This window comes from Trichosurus vulpecula, chromosome 7 (assembly GCF_011100635.1).
Source record: "Trichosurus vulpecula isolate mTriVul1 chromosome 7, mTriVul1.pri, whole genome shotgun sequence".
Taxonomy (NCBI): Eukaryota; Metazoa; Chordata; class Mammalia; order Diprotodontia; family Phalangeridae; genus Trichosurus; species Trichosurus vulpecula.
The window spans coordinates 266,589,234-266,612,586 of record NC_050579.1 but is presented as its reverse complement, the minus strand read 5'-3'; the positions used below and the strand labels follow the sequence as shown (position 1 = coordinate 266,612,586).

General features: G+C 46.8%; 1 protein-coding gene across 2 annotated transcripts; it reads right to left on the bottom strand.

The window, feature by feature from the left end:
- Nucleotides 1-5,182: 5,182 nt before the first annotated feature.
- On the bottom strand, nt 5,183-23,300 carry VARS2 (valyl-tRNA synthetase 2, mitochondrial). 2 transcript variants are annotated; one of them, XM_036766927.1, is made up of 30 exons: nt 23,038-23,300; nt 20,811-21,045; nt 20,644-20,725; nt 20,425-20,525; nt 14,873-14,994; nt 14,638-14,704; nt 14,445-14,542; nt 14,212-14,293; nt 13,904-14,023; nt 13,588-13,699; nt 12,765-12,853; nt 12,355-12,445; nt 11,792-11,919; nt 11,570-11,673; nt 11,300-11,381; nt 10,910-10,986; nt 10,729-10,798; nt 10,500-10,605; nt 10,248-10,318; nt 9,959-10,084; nt 9,667-9,771; nt 9,437-9,505; nt 8,868-8,946; nt 8,649-8,776; nt 8,390-8,542; nt 7,176-7,382; nt 6,215-6,326; nt 5,857-6,032; nt 5,541-5,669; nt 5,183-5,442 (listed from the first exon to the last, which is right to left on the bottom strand). In XM_036766927.1, the coding sequence occupies exons 2-30, from the start codon at nt 21,009-21,011 to the stop codon at nt 5,353-5,355; spliced, it is 3,177 nt and encodes a 1,058-aa protein (XP_036622822.1). In that variant the 5' UTR covers nt 21,012-21,045; nt 23,038-23,300; the 3' UTR covers nt 5,183-5,352. The 2 variants fall into 2 exon arrangements, with proteins under 2 accessions (XP_036622822.1, XP_036622823.1); XM_036766928.1 differs by having other exon boundaries at nt 23,119-23,209.
- Nucleotides 23,301-23,353: the final 53 nt, after the last annotated feature.

Below are 23,353 nucleotides of genomic sequence, written 5' to 3'. Positions count from 1 at the left end.
TCTTTTGGTACAACTAGCTTTCCCATTTTTCTTTCCATAGTGAAAAGTTTGTTGGAAAAATCTATACAGATTTTCTCCCCATTTTTCATTTGTCATCCTTCATCTTCAAACACACTCCAGATGACTTTGCTTAGTTGGCTCTCTCACCAAGCTTTAACTTGTCTTCCTTTTTCCTACTCCTCTTGATTACAAATTTCCACCAGTGTTGATACCTATTTTTTCATTTGTTCTCCATTTGGGGCAATCAATAACATTTAAATAGGTCAGACTGAAAGTATTACAATCATAAGCCATATCATTTTTCTCAGTTTTCTTTGGATATACTGTTTTATCATTTTTCATCCTGGTTTAAGTGTTAGTACAGACTCAGACTTGGGGCAAAGTAGAACATACAAGAGCAGGCTGGGGGTGAAGGCAGGAGTCCTTTTCCATTCTTTTCCATTCTGTCCTCGGTTGCTTTTCCCCCTGCTACTCCCCAATAAGCCACATGCCAAAGGTAAGAGGCCAAGGTCCTAAACAAAGTTTAAAGCCAGAGTCTCTGAGAGAAACAGTGTAGCTTAGGTTCGCAGTGTTAGAGATGAAAAGAACCTTACAGCATATCTAATTCAATCCTGCCATTTTATAGTTAAGGAGTTCAGTTCACTTTCTAGAGTCAACTCTCTTTAAAAATTAAACATTCTGACTCCTGGAGAAAGCAGTACTGTAAAAAGGAAAGGGGCCCAAATTTAAGAAAGCCTGGATTCAAATCCCAGGAGCCATTACTTATCACTTGTGTGATCTTAAACGAATCACTGGCCTCATTTTTCTAATCTGTAAAATGAAAAGGTTGGACTGGACTGGACTTTCCTATGAAAATGAGGTAGAGTTCAAGCAACTTGCCAAAGGTCACACAGCTAATTATTGGCTGGGTTGGAACTTGAATTCATTTCTCCTGACTCTTAAATACAGTATTTCTTCTATTTTATCATGCTGGGGATGGATGACTGAATCTCAGAGAACTGGAATGCTGGAAGGATGAGCCAGGAACTGAAGGACTGAACACCTAGCTCCTGAACTATATTTGCCATCGTGCAAGTGACAGCAGGATTCTTTGAAATGAGAATTCCCTCCAATATCCTAGCTTTCAAGGGTTGACGGAAAAGGCCCAATCTAAGAGGAGGACAGGTAAGTGCGGTGACATTCCAGAGAGGTGAGGCAAAAGAATGCGGATGGGAGAGTGAGGCAGTGTTGTCTGTTGCATAAATAATCATCACTAACATGTATGTTGTGATTTAAGGCTTTCAGAGTGCTTTTACATACCTAATCTCATTTGACCCTCCCAACACTCCTATGAGGGAGATGTTACCATCCCTCATTTTACAGATGAGGCAGTGGAAGCTGACAGAGATTAAGTGACTTGCCCTGGGTCACACAGCTAGTACGAGAGTCTGACACAAGATTTGAAATGAGGTCTTTCTGATTCCCAAGTCCAAATCTGTATCCCTATAGCAAGCTGCCTCAATGTAGATAGTAGGCTCTTGATGTTGGTGGGCTTTTAGGCATGTAGATCTCCATGTTTGTGCCCATGGGTTTTACTACAGGCAATAGAGGAGCCCTTGGCCATCACCTTCACCCACTCCTCTTCAGTTCTGCCACCTCCCGAAGCTCCCATCAGGAACCAACATCCTCTATAGCCTATGATCATTGTACTGCAAAAGGCGTGAGAGCAGCCATGTGGTTCTTTAATCTCAGCTTTCCTCCAGGACTCAAACATCTGGCAGCCTTCTCAATGCTGGATTTGGAAACAAAATATTCCAATCCAGTTTTGAAATGCAGTCAGTCATCATATCCAGCCATTATCACTACCTCCCCTAACAGACATCTCTCCAATCATTAATACTCTGCCTGGATTCATGCCTCAGTGGGTAGCGTACTCCCACACCCTCATACTCTTCCTATCACAATGATTCTGGACCCTTTCATGCTGATGTCCAAACCCCAGTCCCCATCTCCAGCTGTCCATGCTCAACCCCACACCTACAACATCTCACTACGAACCACCTACTCCTTCAGCTATGCTCTCTGAAATGTCTGCTCCATAAATAACTTCTTTTACCTTAAACTTTTCTTTTCTCACTTCTTCCATCTTCAGTCACTGAGTCCTAGCTTGCTCCAGATGACAAGGCATCCCTGGCCACCCTTTGTGTTTGTGCTTCCTCACCCCCAAATTGCTAGTTATGACTGGGAAGTCAGAATACTCCTTACACTCCATGGCCACTTCCAGACTCTCTCTTTACCACCATCAATTTGTCCTAAGCAATCTGTCCTCTTTTGGAGTTCCTGTTTCTCAAATTTATCACCCAATCCAGATGCCAGTGGCAACTATCTATCAACCCAGAGAACATTCTCTGACCTTCCTCAATGTGTTCAGTGCCTGGCTCCCAAGCTTTCTCTCTACCTTTCCCTCTACCCCCACCCCCACCCCCATCTGCCCTCATAGACTTAAGTCTATGTATTAATGCTACCTCAAATACCCTAACTTCCCATTTCTTCTAGCTAGTCAATTACCATGAGATACTACCTCTCCCCACCTCACCTATAGGGATGGTCATGACTTCATTCACAAGTGTTCCAAGTTCACAAACCCTACATTCCTTTATCTGATCATAAGCTTTTATTGTTCCATCTTTCCCTATGCCTTATGACCCCTATCCGTTTCTAAGCACTTCACTGTTCCATTCACTACAGTGACTGTTCCAAACCTTTTGATTTCTACCCTAAACTTCTCCTGGTATTCCCCCTCTACACACCCTGTCAGCTGAGGAATTGAACTCCTATTTCACTTAAAAAAAAAAAAAAGAGGCCATTCACCTAGAGCTCCCTCTTTTCCCCTTTTCAAATCACTTAAAACATCTTCCACAATCTCTCCTTCATCCCTCTCTCACATGAAAAAGTGGCCCTTTTCTTTGCCAATGCAAACCCCATGACTCCATCACCTTCTGTTTTCTCCAGCAGAATGCCCCCACTATCATTTTCAATCTCTATTAAAGAGAGATCAGCTCCTTCTCTGCCTCCTACATACACACCGGTCTCCTCCACTCTCATAAAACCTTCACTTGATCCTTCCATCCCTGCCAGCCACTGTCTTGCATTTTTTCTCTCCTCAGCTAACCTCCTTGGGAAAGCTGTTAGCTATTTCCACTTCCTTTCTAGTGTCTTCTAGATCCTCTGCAATCTGGCTTCCAATCTCACCATTCAACAGAAAATGCTTTCTCCAAAGTTACCCCTGCCTACCCCCCCCCAAAAGTTCTTTTAATTGTTAAATCTAATGGCTTTTTCTCAATCCTGATATTCCTTGATCTCTCTGGAGTCTTCGATACCGATCACCCTCTTCCCTTTAGGTTTCTGTGACATTACTCTCTCCTGGTTCTCTCCTCTCTGACTGTTCTTTTGGTCTACACTGCTATATCTTCATCCAGACCACAGCCACTAACTGTGAATATACCACAGGGCTCTGTTCTGGGCCCCCTTTATCCACCTCTACACAATCCCCCTGGGGGCTGGTTAGTTCCCACAAGTCATTTACCATCTCTGTGCCAATCTATACACCCAGCCCAAGCTCCAAGACCACATCACTGACTTCCTTTTGGAAGTCTTGAATTGGCTCTCCTATTGATATTTCAAACTCAACCCATTTAAAAAACTCATTATCTCCTCCCAAATACAATTTGACACAAAAGCCTTCTTCTCCCCATTAGACCACTTCCCTTGACCTAGGTGGTAATTTTGCTTATGCAGAAGCTTTTCAGTTTCACGTGAACAGTCACCTATTGTAATCACCTCTACCCTTTGTTTAAGAATCCATTTCCTACCAACAACTATGAGGTCTATGACGTTTTTCTTCGAACTGCTTTACCAAATGATCTTTAATATTTAGAATAGAATATACTATAAAGTTTAAATTTAAGACTAATGTCTGCCAAAGCGCTTCCTAGTTTTCCCAGAAATCTTTTCAAACAAGGAGTTCTTTCCTAAGTAATTTATGTTTTCTGGTTTATAGAACACTAAGTTATTGAGTTCCATTGTCCCTGATTCTCCCATCTGCTCTGTCCCACCGAGCAACATCTTTCTTTTTCAATCAACATAATTTCAGAAGAAGAAATAGATTTAGCCGAAAAAGAACAACATAAGGCGAAAGATAGTCTGTTCCTGACAGGAGTCAAAGGAGAATTCTATCAAACTTTTCAAAAACAATTAATGCTAATGCCATACAGATTATTCTCAAAAATTAAGAAAGCACTTAACCATATTCCTTTTGTGTAATAAACAATAGTCCTAAAACATTTTGTTAGTTTGGGTTATTTTATATTATATAGTTTGTATTTTTAAAGTAACTTCCCTACTGCTCTGTTTGGTTAATATAGGACTGTGTATAGTAGGTCCTGACAACTTAAAATTTTTTTTCTGGTTTGGTCCCGTCATTTTTTTTCAAGAGGCCAGCTCACCCCACCCCGACACCCCAAACATTTCTTTCAGTTTACCTCCTTTGTACATATTATCTGGGGTGTTCACAGTTATTTGCCTCCCTCCTTAGGTCATCCATTGTGCTTTTGCTTTTCTTTGTATCTCTCTAGCTTTTAGCACAGGGTCTAGCAGAGTCGGAGCTTAATAAATGCCTGCTGACTGTCTTTGGGGGACTACTTAGGAGCAGGAAAATACTAAATTGGTATTGAGGAGGTAATTTTTGTGGCTCTAACTGTGTACAACATCTCAGGACAGTCATACTGCAACCACCAGTCCACCAATGTGGTGGCGGGGGGAGAGGGAGGCGGTTTATCCTCCAGACTCTGCACCCCACTTCTGGAGCTAAGTGTCCCTTAATATGGTCCTCATTGTAGTCCTTAGATCTGGTAAAATCTCTCCCCTCTTTTCCTAGGAAGTTGTTTGAAGGAAGAGCTGAGTACCATCAGATTGGTAAAAAAGCCTGGAGAAGTCAAAACATGGTCAAGCCCTCTGGCCTTAGGAGAGAAGAGGAAGCCTGAGGCACTAATTCCCAGCACCTCACCCCATGGTCTGTGGACTCCAAATTTCACCCCCAATCCCAGAACCAAAAGCAGCCCCAAGATTAGGTAGAATTCTTTTCAAAGAAACTGAAGAGCAAAGAAGACACCACTTGGGAAGAACAAAAAAGGCACCAGATGCCTTGACTTAAAAAAATATTTTAAATTATCTTACTCCTGAGAATGCAAAAAAGGCAGGATGCTGAAGGAGGCTATGACAATTATGAATGTCCCACAGGATTTCCCCACGACTTGGTCACCCAGCAACACCCCGAGACAGGTCTCGTAGAGGGAAGGGACACACAGGCAGAATTCATGGCTCCGTAGGAGTTGTATCCATCAGCTGCTGGAGGTGAGAGGTTGCCTGGTCCAACTTTGATAGCTCCATGAGGAGGGAAGAGACCTTGGGGAGATAAAAGGCGATGATCTAGGTAGCTGGCCTCCCTGCCCACCTTCCTCCAAGGACCACAGGTATCTTGCCTCACTCTCCCAAGAACTTACCTTACGCTCTCTCTGCACCATTTCATTCCCCTCGCCTGAGGTCCGGGCTGTAAGGCTATCAAGTTGTCTCTGGAGTTTCTGTCTTCTGGTAAGCAGGACAGGAAGCTGGAGGTGAGGATCCACCAGACCCTGAGGAGAGAACAGGGTTAGATGTCTCAGATCTACCCTCTGTACAATAGCCTCTCTTTCCCATCCACAACATCTTCCATTTTCTTTCTGTTTAACCCAGCCATCCCCTGCACCTCTTTCCTTCTAATTCCTTACTCACCCAATTGCCCCTGCTCCCAAACTCTTTGCTTCCCTTTCCCACCCTCACCTTCAGCTCCATGTAGACCTGGGTGGTACTGTTGAGTGAGGCCTGGGCCCAGCCTTGGGGAGATGCCTTATCGAAGGGCAGGAAGCTGACAGTCCCACAATGGGCCAGGGTGCCCAGTGGCTCCAGGAAATCTTCATAGAAGCACTGCTCTTTGGGCTCTGAACACTGCAACAACACTGGGCAAGATGATGGGGAGAGGGGAGACTCAAAAGCAGTAACATTAGGCATCTGGTCCCTCCCCTTATCATAGCCTCTGCACCCTTCAGCAACCTACAGGTGACTAGATTTCTAGTTCTCATCTCTCACCCACCAATCCCTTCTCTCCTCAAGGACCTAGGTATCCAGGGACAATTCTCACCTCGGGGCCGGGCCTTGCTGAGCTGGTACGTGGCTCGGAGCCCCCTTAGTGTTTTCACAGCCTCTTGTACCCGAGAAAATCGCTGTTCCAGTTCTGGCTGACACCAATGCTCCTGCGGGTGTTGGACCAATCACAGACCACATGTGTGTGAGCTCCAGAGAGAGCCTATTAAAGAATGAACTTGTCTCTCTCTACCTCTGCTGTCTGCTTAGGAGGCCAGATGACTATGTCTCACCTGGTCATCTCTCTAACCTAGAACTCACACCCCATTACATAGGAAAGACTTAAACCAGGTTCAAGAAGTTAGATGAAATACCGGTAGATCTGTAACCAGTGACTGAGGAAAACTAATATGTTTCCCTAACTTTTGCTCTCCGATCCTAGGCTGGGTCAATCATGTGTGACCATCCTTATGTTTCTGAAGGGATCCCTGGGGCCCCGCTGTACTGTAATCCAGTGACCCTGGACAGGAGATGACTCTACAGCAGCAAATGAGCTCTTACAGATTCAGCTCTGGAAGGGTCCACAATAACAAAGACCATCTGATAATAAAACATTCCCTCGAAACTTAAAAGGTTGTTATTACCCCACAGCAGTAATAAGCTAGCCTTGAGAAGACGCTCTTACTAAATGTGTGTAACATGATGCTACCAACACTTCTAGAAGATCCTTTATCTCCCAACAACTCTCACTACTTCAGCCAAATCCTCCCCAATACACGGAACCACAGAACATTGTGGCTCTGAAAGGAACCTCCTTTCTTACATCTAGTCCGGTCCTGTCATTTGACAGATGAGGAAACCGAGGCCAAGGAGGCTAACTTACAGAATGTTAGGGACAAAAGGGACCTTAAAAGTTATCTAGTCCATCCCCATCATTTTACAGACAATATGTTAGTGGAAAAGTGGGGCTCAGAACTTAGGACCCTTGGCTGCACCACAGTGAAGTGAATGTGGCTCACCAGATTTGGGGCACTGGGGTAGGGGGCAACACAGATGCTTCGAGCTCGGGTACAATCTGGTTGGTGAGGCAATCGCTGCCAAAGCTCTTCAGCCAGGAAGGGCATGAGTGGGGCAAGGAGACGAAGCCCAACATCTGCACAGGAGTACAGGGTCTGCAGTGGTCCAGGGGCTTGGGGTGACCTTGACAGCACAGGTTTCACTGACTCCTGGAAATTAAGGGCCAATGTCAGCTAGGTACCCCAATTATTCCTCACTATCCCCCACCCCAATTCCATAGCTTGGGAAAGAAAAGGGGACCCCAAAACAATGGTCCCAGTTCCCTTCTCCTCCCTCCCCAACGGGTGACTCAGTCTTAAGACAGTTCTAGGGCCTTTCCCCGGGATCTTAGGTCAGGGAAGAGCCACTGCATGACTTAGAAAACTCTGCTGAGTCACCCCCTTACCTCCAGCAAATTATAACCTCCTTCACAACAAATATTATGCATACAACATTACCAATCTCAACCACAAGTTCTCCAAGCCTTGCTGATTACTTGTTACAAATTGGACAGTAACAAGCACAGGGTCACAGAGTTCAGAGCTGCAACGGGCCCGCCTTAGAGATCGTCTAGTCCAGCTGAGGCCCAGAAAACCAGGTCTCTATACCAAGATCACACAGGTCATGAAAACGCATTTACAATACTTTCCCTGGTGGACTCACTGCACGACTCCCCCACGCTGGCTTTGCCTGAAATTACGTTTTTGCACGATCAGTTCATATTAGCTAGTGTACAGAGTTACATGTTAGTTGTTCCAGTGGCCCACACTGCGCCCCAGAGCACACTAGGTTGACTTCTCAGTTCTCTCACTGTCCCCGGGAAGAATACTCATAAAGATAAACAGGTTCAGATCTTTTTCCTGCTCCTCTGCCTCAATTTTTCAAAAATGCATCTGTTTGACTGTTCCTTTCAAATCCTCCCAGGCAATTGGGGGGGGGGGAGGGCCGGGGTTGAGCAGGAGATGGAGGAGGGACTCTCGTATGTAGGCTCCCAAGGACCAATCCAAGGGGGAAAAGAAACAAACACTAACTTGTGTTTTTCCCTCTCTCATCAACATATAATGTCCCAAGAGGGTTCCACCATGGAAAACCATGAGATCTGAGGTAAACTAAGGAGTATGACAATCATAGAGGAAAATGGTACCCTGCCCCTGTGCCTCCTGCCCCCTGGGCTCACCAAGTAAACATCACAGAGTTTATGGAGCCAAAAGTGGTGCAAAGCATGGGTGATGAAAGACAGCTCTTGGGCGAGGAAGCCTCGCTCACATTCCCCTACAGTGAGGGCCAGGCAGCTGAGGATCCAGGCGTCCATGGCAGATGAGGGAGACAGCTATAGGGCAAAGGATGTGCTCAACAACTCAGACGTCCAGACAACCGATCCCACCACCATCCACCATGACTCCCTTTTCTCTTCCCCCAAGACAACCAACACCCACTTCTTCAGCGGGATGGGGTATAAATCTGTCTCCCAAGGCATTAAGGATGAACCGCATGGCATTCCAGATCTTGTTGCAGAAGTGGCGGGAGCTCAGGACCTCAGAGACAGCCAGGTTTATGTCATCCCCTGTGTGGTAGAGAGGGTTCAGGGGGTTGGCTTTGTCAATCGCCCTTCTCTATCTCCAGAATCTATCCCCAACCTGCCTACCCTGTCTTACCTTGTGTTCCATGAGAACAGAGGATGAACCTCAGGGCATCTGTACCACACTCAGGGATTCCTTGAGGGAAATCCTTCCTCTGGAAGCAGAGAAAAGAAAAGAGAAAAGGTGGCTTAGGGCCGGCAGGCTGTATCAGCAAGGCAATAATCACAATACAGACGACAATTGTCAACATGCCTACGTGGTTCTGTATCGCAAAGTATAAGAGACTCTCCATAGAGAAGGCAGAAGTAAACCATTTATTCAGACAACAGAGAACCAGGTCGCAAAACCAATAAGCCCAATCCATTACAGCGGCAAAGAATTCAATACACAATATCACAGCGAGAACCACTCCATCCCATATCCTTTGCACCCCCTGCTGGGGCCTTGCCACCAACAATCACTCACAGCTTGCATGTCTGCTCTCTCCCTTAGCTCTAGTTCGCTCTCTTATAGACAGTTAACATCTATATTGTGATTATGGCCTTGCTAATACACAGGCAAAGGAGAAGAGGTTCAAGATACCTGTGTTTCTAAGGGGCTATATAGCTTGGGGAAGGGTGAGCAGCAAACACCTGGGTCTCTACCTGTCCAGCAGCAGCAATCTGTAGCTCCCTGGGATCCAAGTTTCCCTCTTTCAACTTCTCCTGTAGCACCTATAGGGATAATATACATGGCCTCTATCTGAGAATCCACCTACTGCTCCACAGAATCTTTTTCCTAGCCCCAATCCCCCACCATAAGTCCCTCCACTCTTATTCAAAATCCATCCCTGCCCCTCCAACTCATTTCCCCACCTTTGGTTCAGCCACCTGACCTGTAGCTCTGCCCCTCTGATAACATCCCTGGGATCGAGCACATTCCCCAGAGATTTGCTCATCTTGCGGCCCTGCCCATCCCGAACCATGGAGTGAAGAAGCACCTAGGCAGAAGTGAGGGATATAGAAGTTAAGTGGGCACAGGAACAGAGGTCTAGGAAGTGGATGCCTTAGGATCCCCTTTCCTTAGGTTTCAGAGGTGAACAGACCCATGGGAGACATATTGAAACATTGTCTCTCTTCAGCCGGGCAGCTATGGGAAGGAGGACAGGGAACTGGAGAAGAGGTTACCTGGGGAAATGGAAGTTGTCCAGTGAGCTGGGTCCCTAGCATCACCATTCGGCCCACCCAGAACATCAGAAGGTCACTGCCTGTCTCCAACAAGGACAAGGGGTAGAACTGAGCCAAATCTGGGGTCTGAAACACAAAAGAGATAGAATGAAGGGTTAATTCAACCACCCCCAACATTCTCCTCCAAGCCCCCAAATCTCTGCTCCTGGTCCCCATCTTCCAAGCATCCTCAGTCTCATGACATCTTCCCCTACTGTCATCAATTTTACATCTCCTTAACCCTTCTCACCTTTTGGGGCCAGCCCAGAGCAGAGAAGGGAAAAAGTGCAGAGGAGAACCAGGTGTCTAAAACATCAGGGTCTGAGGGATGGAGTGAGAACAGGAACAGTTGGGATCTAGTTTTCTGAGGACTCCATTCCTTTATTCCCCTTTGCATTTTCCCCCCACAGTTCCCAATCACCCTCTCCCATCTTCCCTAACTCCGCATCTGCTCTCCTCAGGCACCCAGGAATAAGCCTCCCATCCCAGCCCAATTACTTACCCCTCTCCAAAATTAGCTCCTTCTCTGGTCTTCCTATGAGTTCTGCAGCTGCCTCTCTAGCCTCAGCCTCGGATCGACCTACTACCCAACGTTCTTCGCTGTCTCCCTATAAACGAGCAACTTGGAATGGATGGCAGCAAGACTTAACAAGACAATTTGGAACAGTAATTCCACAGTTTCTTACCCTCTCCATTGCCCTTAGGAAACCAAACCACCTCGCCCCCTTTACCTCCTTTCCAACAACCCGATAGGCTGGGATCTGATGTCCCCACCACAGTTGTCGGGAAACACACCAATCACTGTGGATGAGACCACCACAAAAAAAAAAAAGTTATTTTATAATATGAACAGATGTCTCTGTCTCTCTCTCTCTCTCTCTCTTCCTTAATCTCACCAGTGTTTCTACTTGCCTGATGTTAGAAAACCAGTGTTGCCAATTCTTCTGATGGAAGGGAGGGTTGAGACACAGGGCCCCCGATTCCACAGCCTGCAAAGAAAGGTGGACTTCAGGCAATGACCCCTGTTCTTGTATCCCACTGGGTAAACTAGTCTCAAATAAGGTAATTCCAAGGCTCAGGTCTCCTCTACTAGGATCCCAGTCAGAGTGAGAGTCACAGAGGACACAGCCATACAAACCTGACCTTCCTGGGCCCTGCTCAGGTCATCACAACCATCTTCGTGCCTCCATACCAGACAGCCCCTCATCCAGCTACTACAAACTAGAGGCCTCTTCAGGAAAGGGGACTCCCAGGCTCCCTCATTCCCATGTCCCTTACGTGGTGTCCCCACTTGGGCCTCACCTGGGCAGCTTGCTCCCCCATCTTCTGGCATCGCAAGAACCACTGGTTTTTGAGAAGATATTCCACCACATCTCCAGAACGGCTACAGAGGGAAGAGTGAGGCCTCATTCATTCTCTTTCATGCTCATTCTCCTCATATCCCATACCCCTCCTCTTCCTCAGGGTGGTTTAACCTACCCTCCTTCTGCTTTAATAAAAGTTTAGTCCTTTCTGCTCTACTCCCACCCCCTTTACCTTTTAGAAGTAAGGGTCATGGAGGAAGAGAATTACCTACAGATAGGGAGTACCATAGGATGGTCCCGAATGCCACGAAAATGCCCTTGTTCTTTAAGCACAGACACAATCTTTTCGCGGGCCACAAATCGGTGAAGACCCTGTAATGAAAAGTTCTTTGTAGAAACAGAGGAGTCTGTGGGATCTGGAGGCTGGAGAGTGGGAAAGGACATAGTAGGATCCAGAAACCAAGGCAGGAAATTAAAGGTGTGGTACTACCTGCAGCCAATCCCCACAGGGGGAGACCATGGTCCCATCTTCTCCAATGACACTCACAGGGACCAGCCTATGTCGTGCCCCAATCTCAGCATCAACAAGGCTGTGAGCAGGGGTCACCTTCACTGCACCTAAGGGAATAGCAGTAAGGACACAACCAGGCCCTCGATTTTCCCTCCCTAAGACCCATCTTTAGTTCCACAAATCTACCCTCTCCTCTCCATGCCTCTGTGCAGGGAGAAACACAAACTTCCAGTCAGAAGACATGAACTCAGATCCTGGCTCTTCCACTTAATAGCCATGTGGCTGGGGTATTTAACAACCATGAGCCTGTTTCCTCATCTGAAAAATGGATATCTATCTGGCCCATCTCACAAGGGGGCCATGCTTATCTCTAGGTAACATTTATGCAAATTATTACACAAATGTAAGGGGTATCACTACTATTCCTTGTTGTCCTCCCAGACTTCCCCACAAATTTCCTCATTCTTCCCTAATCTCCATGTCTCTCTCCCCCTTCCCTGCTCTTCCCCTAGCTTCCTTCCTTTCTCCTAGTCTCCACAAACCTGTGCCCAGGTCAGGCTGAACTGCAGGGTCAGTGATGAGGGGAAGGCGCTTGCCACTTAGTGGATGACAGAGCTGGCGCCCATGGAGGTGCTGGAGAGGGGAAGAAAGGATTAGTCAGTCATTCAACAAGCATTTGTTAAGTGCTCTCTATGGATCAGGTATAGACACATTTGTTGGACCTCAGATTCATTATCTGAAAAGAGAAGTTCAATCATATGATTTCTGATTCCCCTTCCAGGGGACTGTATAATTTTACAATTCTAAAAAGTGGATCAGGACCAGTAAGAAAATGAGGGGTGGTCTTGAGACAAGGAAATGGAGCCAAGGAAAAGTGACTGGAATCTTCGAGGGGATCAGAGTAGACCAGGAGTGTGAGGAGGTCAGATGGGTAGTGGCAGTCATTTATTACTGTGTATCGGGGGTCATCAGGATGAACAGCCACAGCTACATCTCCAGGTAAAGTCTCTGGCCGTGTGGTCCCCACTACAATCTCTGTATCTAGGGAAACAAACAACCAAACCTGAATCAATTTCCCATTTCCCAGAAGAATCTGGAAGAACTGGGGATAGGCACCCAAACTAAACAACAGCTTCCTCAAAAGTAACTATGTAAAATAGGGATCGGCACTCCTAGGAGATGGGGTTTTCTAGTCATCTGAATGTCCAGACAATCAGAAATCCCCAGTAGTTTGAGTAGATGAAGCAGGCAGGAGGGGCTGGGATTGGAACTCCCTCTCAGAGCCAAAATCAACTGTGAAATGCCCAGCAAGTGAAATGGAAGAGGCAGGATATTCTACAGGTGTTCACAGTCCTCACCACAAATCTAACCCATCCCTTGGAGTCCTGGGCAAGTCCTTCCTCCGAGGTGTTGACTCTGACTGCTCTAGCTCACAATGACTTACTGCACTAAGGCACTTACAGTCCAAACCACACAGTCTGACACTGAATTATTCTGTTTCATGGGTGTCAGGCTAGTCTCCCTATTTTGAGAGTAGAGAAAAGATATTCATGTATCCCCTCAGTGACCAACGCCAGACAGACTAGCAGCCAGATAAAAGCTTACTGATTAATTAGTTTGAAGATCTTAATTGTGGAATGAAGACTAGGTTACCACCTAGTAATAGGTTACCACCACTCCCTTCCCATTCTCCATGCCAGAAAGTAGGAGACTCCAGATAAAAAGAAGAAAGACTAGGTCACACTAAGTCAGATGAGAGAACAAATGGAACTCACCAGGGTCCCCATCTACTGGAAAGGCAACAGAAACAAGGAGGCCAAAGGAGACAGGGGAGGGACAGCCTGGAGGGCAGAATTCTGTTCGGCCAGGCAGGGGCCGCCCTTCCACCTGGGTATATCAGGAAAGACTGGTGTCATCATTCTGTGTTCATGGCCTCAAAGGTCTCCTAGTTTATATTCTTCCTTGACTACCCTCTCCCTAACCCACCTCTAATCCCCAACTGAGAGGCCCAAAAGTCCAACTACCCTTTCCCCTCCGGGTAAATAAAATTGAACCCATCCCCTAACCTCCTCACTCCAACATCACACTTACCTCAATATCTGAGATGGCTGACCTCAAAGCACATGACCAATTGACGATCTGCCGGTCCCTGTATAACAGCCCAGCCTCATACAGACGGACAAAGGCCTCTGTCACTGCTACTGAAGAACGCTGAAAGAAGGTCTGTGTTCACACCTAGTAATCCCTGGCTTTCCTTCCTCTCTCTTATGCTCTCACCCCACCATGTTCTGTCACCCCTCCTAGGAACCTAAGTATGCCAGGCTATTCAGGTCCCACTTCTCATTTTCTCATCACCTAATACAAGATTCCCTTTCGAGACCAAAGCATCTGGTACTCACAGCATCCATGGTGAAACATTCTCGATCCCAGTCCAAAGAGGCCCCCAAGGCTTGTAGTTGCTCATAGATCTCAACACCCTTTCTGTTCCCAGGAAAAAAAGTACAGTGACTCCCTCTGCTTAACTGTCAGGGAAGAAAATTGGGGAGGGTCAGGACAGGGAAGCTGGATATTTAGGACCCTGGAGAGAATGGAATATGGGGAAAAGAGCTGGAGACTAGGGAGCCAGACTTACTCTTTCTTCCACCTCCACACTTCCTTCAGAAAATCTTCTCGGCTCAGTTCGTGCCTCCTTATTCCCTGCTCCTTCCATAGTTGCTTCTCCACCACAGCCTGGGGAAGGGAAAGAGGAAAGATGGAGAGGTCAAATGGCTTCAAAGAGGGAAATCTCTAATATCTCGATGGAGGGAAATGGGTCAGAGAAATACCTGAGTAGCAATGCCAGCATGATCTGAACCTGGGATCCACAGTACCTGGTCCCCTCGCATCCGATGCCTGTGACAGAAGGACCCAGAACCTCATTTACCTGCTTAACTTCATCCCAGCAATCCCATGACCCTTCAGTACTTGCATGGCCCAACCCCACCTGTTATCCCAGATTCATCCCCACCACTATCCTAGCCCCATCTTACAGAGCCAGACACACTCCCCTCTCCTTCTCACCATCGCACAAGAGCGTCCTGTATGGCCACAGTGAGAGCATGGCCAAGGTGCAGGGAACCAGTGACATTGGGGGGTGGGATACACATGGAGAAGGTCTCCCTTGTAGCCTGAGGCAGCTGGGACTAGGAGGGGAGGCAAAAGACAAAGTCAGAGAGGAGCTGGGAATAAAAGATAGGTGGAGGAAAGGTATTTACCCTAGGACAAGAGAGCCCCCTGGTGTCTCCAGAACTAAGGTGCTGTTGGAAGGAAGGCACAGAAATTTTCAGATTCCTCAAGGCAGCAGGCCACAAGCTGCAGATCTCAAGGCTCAGAACTCACCAATTTCATTGCTTTTCTCAGCCTAAAACCAGGCTTATTTTTTTGCCCTAAATCAGCTCCTCCTTCTGACTCCCCTATTTCTGACTCAAAACTATTACCATCCTCCCTGTCTCCCAAGCATAAAACTTTGAAGTTCCCTCTCCCTATACTCCCAAGTCTAAGCAAATCCTACCCGTTCCACCTTCACGAAATCTCGCACTTGCATCTCCTCCTCTCTATCCTCACAGCCACCAGCTTCATACAGGCCTTCATTATCACCCAATAGGGATTACTGCAACGGTATCTTACCAAGTCTTCCCACCTCCACTCTCCCCACACTAATCCAGCCAGGGAGAGAGCATGGCATAGCAGAGGAGGTACTAGCTCTGGAAACAAGACCTCGTTCAAATCCTGGCTCTGCTCCTCACTAACCATGTGACCTGCGGCAAGACCTCTATTCTCTCTGGGCCTCAGTTCCTCAATTGTAAAATGAAAGATTAGATTAGCCTCTAAGTCCCTTCCAATTCTAAATCTGTGATCCTAGGACCTGAGTTCAAATTCTATTTCTGATCCTTCCTACCTGTGTGACCTTGGCCAAATCAATCAGGACTCAGCCTCCTCTGCTATAAAATGAGGAAGTAGGACTGGAGAGACTGAGGTTCCTTCTAGCCCAGGGTGGTCCACCATGTGCAGGCCAGCAGTATGATTTATGCGGCCCGCCTACAGCAGAGCTCTCACTAAAATGGCAAACCAAAATAAATTGTCTATTGTTTCAATAAAAACCTAGGGTTGGACAGCCCTGCTCTAGCTCATGTATCAATCTGGTCATGTTACTCTTCTGTACAAATATCTTCAGAGGCTCCTTGCTGCCTTCCAAGGAAATCTGAAACTGCCATGCCTTTTGCATTAAAGGCCCTCTCCAAAGGAACAGCACATGCCTCTCCAGCCGTACTCCACTTTCTGTGCTCCCACCAAACTAGACAGCTCTCTAACCCCCAAACAGGATCCATGTTCTTCTTCCTCTGGGCTTTGGCTTCCACTGCTCTCTACTACCAGGAGTGTCCTCCCTCCCCTCCCCTCTTACCTAGGTGACTCCCTACTCACCCTGTAAAGCCCAACTCAAACATTTCTCCAAGAAGTCTTCTCTGACTCCCCATCACAGCTCACGTATGTAGCCATAATGGCTTTTGTTTTCTTTGAATGGCTCAGCTTGCCTCATTGAGCCTCTGGACACTGTGGCTTGCTCTTCCGGGGCAGGAGGCCCGGGGAGCATGCCGGGAGGCAGACGGCTTCCTGTGTGGGGAGTCATGGGGCTGGCTGAGGGGAGGTGTTAGCTCCAGAACCTGGTCTACCCTAGGGGGAGGAGCCAACTCAGGAACCAATCGGCCCTGGTCATTTGGGCGGAGCTTGATGATGTCAGAAACCCTATAAGAGGGGAGAGGACAGCTTGAAGATTCTTCCTCTCTTTCCTTTTCCGGTTGGAGCCAGAGGCAGTTACAACGACCGTTACAGAGGCAGTTACGACCGTTACATCGTCAGTTTCAGTTGCAGCTTCAGTTTCAGAAACAGACACAGCTGAGGCAGGAGCTGCCAGCAGCAGAGCTGATCTACGGGAGGAAGCTGAACAAAGACTTCAGTCCAGTGGGTAATCTTATTACCATCAAGGGGGAAACATGATTTTGCTTTACGCAATCATGTTTCTCTGTAGCCTCCTGGTTACTCTTTCAAGGCGTACCTATTGGGCCTGGAAGATTATGACCAACATATCAAAATGGGGTTGCTGGTTCATGGGTTGGTTACTGTTGAGCCTAAATAAATGTTTTGATTCTTCTGCCTTCTACTATGAGAGTTTCTTCTATCCGGCGATTCCGAACCTTTCAGACATGTTTATGATCTTCTTTGAGATTATAAACTCGGCCCTCCTGATACATTTGGCGTCACGAACAGGATCGCTAGGTATAAGATCTCTATTTAGAAGCAGAACAATTTCAGAGGAAGAGATAAATATCCCAGGATGGGAGGATCCATTTTATTCCTCCCTAGCAAAAGAATTGGCTAAAAAAGCTGGACCCTGTGAAAACTGGGAACCAAGGCTACGGAGAGGAGATCCTAGGGATTTAGAAAAGTGTTTACGAGAAGTTGGGATTCAGTCAGGGGCATCACTATCTAGGCAAAGCTGGATAGTGTTATCAGCCTACCGGCTAGTATACGAAAGATTGAGATTAAGTGAAAGACATGGGGGCACTCCTACCCCACAGGAAGAAGGGAAATCTCAGATAGCAGAAGACCAAACTGACTCAAATGAGAACTTTTCTATTAATGTGGCTAAGAGCAACAGGAGACCAAAAAAGCCCAGAGTGCATTTCAACCCAGCCCAGAAAGAGCCGGCTGAGGCACAAAACACTACTGGGGTTCAGGATGTGCCTCACACAGAGAATAGGAGATGGTTAAATGATCAGACAAGGGCTCGACCCATACAAAGGAGGAAGACAGAAACCCGAGGTGAAGATTCAGTTACAAGGGAAATTCAGGAAGATTTCTCACCGCAAGAGGTCACAGATATTTTGAGTAGATTCAGCCAAAGAATAGGAGAACCATTGATATCTTGGATGGTAAGACTCAGTGATCAAGGGGCCGGTGGAATATCAGTAGATGGGACAGACTGCATGAGATTCATAGGTATCAGCCATGATCCTCTAGTTCAACAAGCTTTTAGGGAACATCATCAGCAAGGAGATGGTGATAGCAAGACTACTCTGTTGGCATTAGCCGCTGTGGGATGCAATAAGAGATATGATACTGATTCTATGTGGCCCACTGAGCACAGACCCTGGTATTCACTTAGAGATTGTATCATGAGACTAAAGGAGGAGGTAATGAAGACTGCCATTATGATAGGAACTGCAGACAAATATTACAATGATCCAATGGGACTGTCTCATAGGAATTTAATAATTAGGACAGCTCCCCCTGCTTATAAACAACTAATTTTGAATTTATTGCTTGGAGAAGTAGGGAGCCGTCTTACAACAGTGATAAATAAGATTTTACAGTTATATGACTTAGGTGACTGGGGAAGGGATAGATCTCCTCGAGAGAGAAGAGTGTATAACCAGCAAACTTGGCGCCAAAGGAGAGTAACAAGGAAAGAAATGTTTACTACTTTATTGAGAGCAGGGGTAGGTTTTGAAATGATAGATGGAATTCCAACCAATGAATTATACAGAATGTATAAAGGACTTGATAACACGAGAAATAGGGAAATAAGAACTGCTCCTGCAAGCCCACAAGCCACTCAGAGTGAAGGTGACCTTGTGTGATCAACGGATGAAAACTTGTACATTTGGGGAAAGGCTGGGAGGACAATCCTAGTCTCTATCTAGGGTAGGATCCTCTTGGCTTCCTCATTATGTTCCTTTTGAAAAGAAACATTTCCCACCTGAGTTTGGCTCTGATGTTGGATCTTTGCATAACTGAAATCTCAACCAAACTTGAGATGATTTTATTTGAAGAATTATAGTCCATACTTGTCTATTCTTTTTGTCCTTTGTTTTGGCTAACCTTGTTGCTAGTTTTGTTTCCTTCAGGCTTAAGCACCCTGCACTTTCCGGTGACTGCCTAAGCATGTAGCATTCTTGGAATTCCTGCCAGCTTGTTAAAGAAATGACCTCTGGAATGGGACTTTTTGGGGGCAGGGCCATCTCTACATCCAATTTCAGCATGAAGAAGCTATGGAAAATGAGACCTTCACCCCTCACCCCAAGATTTTGAGCCCCAATCGTTCAAGGGGGGGGGTGGAAATGATGATAGTGTTCTGTTTACTTATTTTGTGTTATCCTTGCTGTGTTGTTTTATTGTTATGATATTATTGATCCTATGTAATGGATACAAGGATTTAGGGGTGGACATTTGAATTATTAATAATTATTTTGGGGATGATTGATTGAAGAGATTATCTTGCTGGGACCTAGGGGTGGATCGCATTTGAATCGTTAAACCAATGTTTAGGAATGTCACCAAATGATATGTTTTGCTTTATAATGAATGATATGTTTTAGTTTCCTTTGTAATTGAATCACAATGTATGTTCTAGGATACATGGCTGATTAGATTATGTATCCTATAACAAGGGGTGGAATGTAGCCATAATGGCTTTTGTTTTCTTTGAATGGCTCAGCTTGCCTCATTGAGCCTCTGGACACTGTGGCTTGCTCTTCCGGGGCAGGAGGCCCGGGGAGCATGCCGGGAGGCAGACGGCTTCCTGTGTGGGGAGTCATGGGGCTGGCTGAGGGGAGGTGTTAGCTCCAGAACCTGGTCTACCCTAGGGGGAGGAGCCAACTCAGGAACCAATCGGCCCTGGTCATTTGGGCGGAGCTTGATGATGTCAGAAACCCTATAAGAGGGGAGAGGACAGCTTGAAGATTCTTCCTCTCTTTCCTTTTCCGGTTGGAGCCAGAGGCAGTTACAACGACCGTTACAGAGGCAGTTACGACCGTTACATCGTCAGTTTCAGTTGCAGCTTCAGTTTCAGAAACAGACACAGCTGAGGCAGGAGCTGCCAGCAGCAGAGCTGATCTACGGGAGGAAGCTGAACAAAGACTTCAGTCCAGTGGGTAATCTTATTACCATCAAGGGGGAAACATGATTTTGCTTTACGCAATCATGTTTCTCTGTAGCCTCCTGGTTACTCTTTCAAGGCGTACCTATTGGGCCTGGAAGATTATGACCAACATATCAAAATGGGGTTGCTGGTTCATGGGTTGGTTACTGTTGAGCCTAAATAAATGTTTTGATTCTTCTGCCTTCTACTATGAGAGTTTCTTCTATCCGGCGATTCCGAACCTTTCAGACATGTTTATGATCTTCTTTGAGATTATAAACTCGGCCCTCCTGATACAACGTAGCACTTTGTTCTGTAGTTCTCTGTTGTACTTATTGTGTAACACCAGGTTTCATACCTGTACTAGTGTCTTTCTTGTCCCTTGACTGGAATAGCAGCCCAAGAAAGTTAAAAAGAGGACTAGCTCTGAAGCCAAAGGACCCGGGTTCAAATGCCAAATCTGGAACTTCCTACTTGTCTGACCTGTACCACACTAGGCCTCAGATCTCCCATTTATAAACCTAAGGAGTTGAACTAGATGGTCTCTACCAGCTCTAAATCCATTATCCTACAATTCTAAACTATAAGCATTATGAAGGCAGGGATCTTGTTTACCCAGGGCCCAATACAACTGCCACAGACATTAGTTACTGACCTGATATTCCGGTTTGAAGAACCCCTCTCGAACCCACCAAGGGTACCAGGCAGCCTCAACATACTGGGGACTGTATGTAGGAGGCAAGGGCCCTGTGACATCTAGGGGAAGAAATGGAAGAAAGAATTCCATTATTCCTGAACTTGTTCAAGTATGTCTTTATTAGACAGCTAAAGTACTGAGACAAAGGGGTAGAAAAGGTTTTCATCTCTCTGTTACCTTTTTTTTCACCAGGTTCTGTAGGGATTTCATACAATACTATCTCTTTAGCAGTCCAGCTTTTACTAGGCCTTGTTGGTGGCTGAAAAAGAAATCAGTTAAGATTTGGGGAAACTTACCAGGCTTCAAGCATCCCCTACACCACCCAAACCTTTCTACCTCTTTACCTTGCTCTTCCCTGCTGTCTCTGCCTCCAAAGCCCCCTGCTTTTCTCGAAGCCGCTTCTGTTTCTGTTCACGATTCCTTTGGGGGACAGAGGGTCCATGAGGATAAGGTTGAGTGGAGAAAGGATGGGACCAGGGAATACTCTGGGGGGGTTTCAGTCCCCAAAGCTTGGTCCGAAGAGGGGCCAAGGACAAGTGGGACATTGAGGCTGGGTAGGAAGGGGGCCAGGATCTCTTCCTGGAAGAGAGAAAGGACATTCACTAGAAGCCTCAAGAATCCCCTTCCTCTATTTCCTCAGTGACGAGTCACTCATTTCTTTAAGCCCAGCTATTTATTCACTATGCCTTTCCTTAGTTTCTCCTCAGGTCTAGGACTCCCATACTTTTTAAAGTGTTGTACAATTAAAAAAAAAAAGCTCTGGACCTAAAGATTCAGGTTCTGGTCCTGGCTTTCCCACTGACTTGCCATGTGACCTTGAACAAGTCATTTTTAAGGGTTTAATAAAATGCTTGCTATCTGAACAACTTTCTAAGCCTGCTTCTTCATCTGCAAAATGGAGATAAAAATACCAACCCTTTCTACCTCCGCAGCAATGAGGACTAAGGATAAAGAATATACTGTGCTCCTGAGGGCCTCATTGTACTTGTATCTCTCCTAGCTCCAAAGTGCGCAAAACAACCTCTTCTTGGACTTGTTGAAATAAAGTGTTTATATACTTTGTAAACTGTAAATCTCCATTTTATTTTGGACTAGACTTGATTTCATTAGTAAAAGGTATCTTCTACCAATCCAATCACTTTCTCTCATCAGCGCAGTCCTAAAAAACTCATTTGCTGGAATTTGGATAGAAACAGGGCTGACCTGTGATTTCCTGGAGAAATTTTCGGATGAGGAAAACTCCATCACAGGGCCAGAGGCCACAGGAGGGCCTTGAATCCAGGTCTTCCTGAGGCTACGACCAGCTTTCTACCAGGCTGTCCCATAGCTGATACTCACATAGCACTTAAAGATTTTTGAAGACTTTCAGATTGTATTATATTCCCCTAACTAACCCACTAAGGCAAATACATTATTGTTGTTGTCCTTTGTTTTTGAAGACAATGACATCGCAGGATGCAGCGGATGACCTTGACTCCAAGCACTCCACGGTGCTCCTTGCAGGGAAGTCGTCACATGTCTGGGATGGTAATTCCATTAAGGATGGGTTTGAGGCCTGCCGGTTACCCTGAACCTGGTTTAGTGCCTCTTGGCAGACAGTTTTACCCAGGTGTGGCCACTTCAAATGCTACAGCTTCTTGGAGCCACAGGTGAGAGCTGGGTGCCGGGTGGACACGGACTGACGAGCAGCCCTGAAAGGGCTCAGCAAGCCCTCGCACCAGAGGTGCTAGTCCTCCTGAACAGCCCATACACCAAAACAAATACTAATGCTATCAGGAAGGCAGTCTGGTATCAGAGATCTGCAGTCAGAGGATAGGTTATCTTGGACTTACTTTGTATATGCTTGTGTTACATCCCATGCTGGAATGTAAGTTCCTTGAGAACAAAGGCTGCTCTTTTACTCTTCGCATCACCAGTGCCTGACACAGTAAGCATCTCATAAGTGTGCTATCTAAAAATAAAAAGGTCCCTCCGACCCTGAATTCTAGGATTTTCATTTCAAAGAGGTTAAAGCAATAACGAAAATCACGTTCAGCCAAAGCTGAAATCGAACCCCGGCCCTCCAAGTGCTAATCCAGAATTTCTTTCCACTTGAGCCATATTGCCTCTGGATCTGAATCCTGGCCCAAAAAAGCCCTCTGCGCCTCGATCGTAAAATATAATGGTGAGGCTGGATTAACTTTCTGACTTCCGAGATCCCTTCCAGCTCCCCCGTATTATCTCGAATTAAAAAGAAACGGAGTCAGAGAACCTAACGGAGCCAGGTGGCTCGTGGCCAAGCCTCCATGGGCAGAGTGCTGGGCCCTGGGGAGGTCCGCTGGCCTGTGTAAACCTGCTTCCGCAGGATGACATGGGGGTAAGCAAGCGCTCGGCCCTCTGGGACTCGGAGAATGTCGCTTCGTTCATGCAAAGCGCTGCGGAATCCTTGCAGGGAGCGGCACGTGAATGGCGGTCACGAAGCCGTCTGCATCCCCTCACACCGAGAGCGTCAAAATCAGGCTCTGCAGCTCCCTAGACTACACCGCACTCGGCCCCGGGATGCCCGCCCCCACCATCGGGCTGCCCGCCCACCTAAGCGGCCCTTGGATCCTCCGCCGGCTCCGTACAGCCTCGGGTCCGACCTCCCCCCAAGAACACAGGACACGAGGTTACCGAGAGGTCGCCCCACAGCCCTGCCCGCTCCCGGGCCGGGTCCCAGGCGGAAGCTGTCGGAAGACGAACGCGACCGGGAAGGCTGCAGGTAAAGAACAAGAGGGCGCGCGTGCGCCAACCCAGAGGCACCGCCTCCTCCTCCCCCCCCCCCAACCCCGCTACAGCGCATGCGCTCCGCGGAGCCCCGCCCACTTCCCAATAAAGAGAAACACGAGGAGGAAAAAATACTCCCGCC

Coding starts and splice junctions, on each gene's coding strand:
- VARS2 (XM_036766927.1), bottom strand. CDS start 21,011: ATGTCCCACTTGTCCTTGGCCCCTCTTCGGACCAAGCTTTGGGGACTG. Junction 14,705..14,872: donor CAGGACGCTCTTGTGCGATG/GTGAGAAGGAGA, acceptor CTTCTGTCACAG/GCATCGGATGCGAGGGGACC. Junction 8,777..8,867: donor CTGTTCTCATGGAACACAAG/GTAAGACAGGGT, acceptor TCTACCACACAG/GGGATGACATAAACCTGGCT.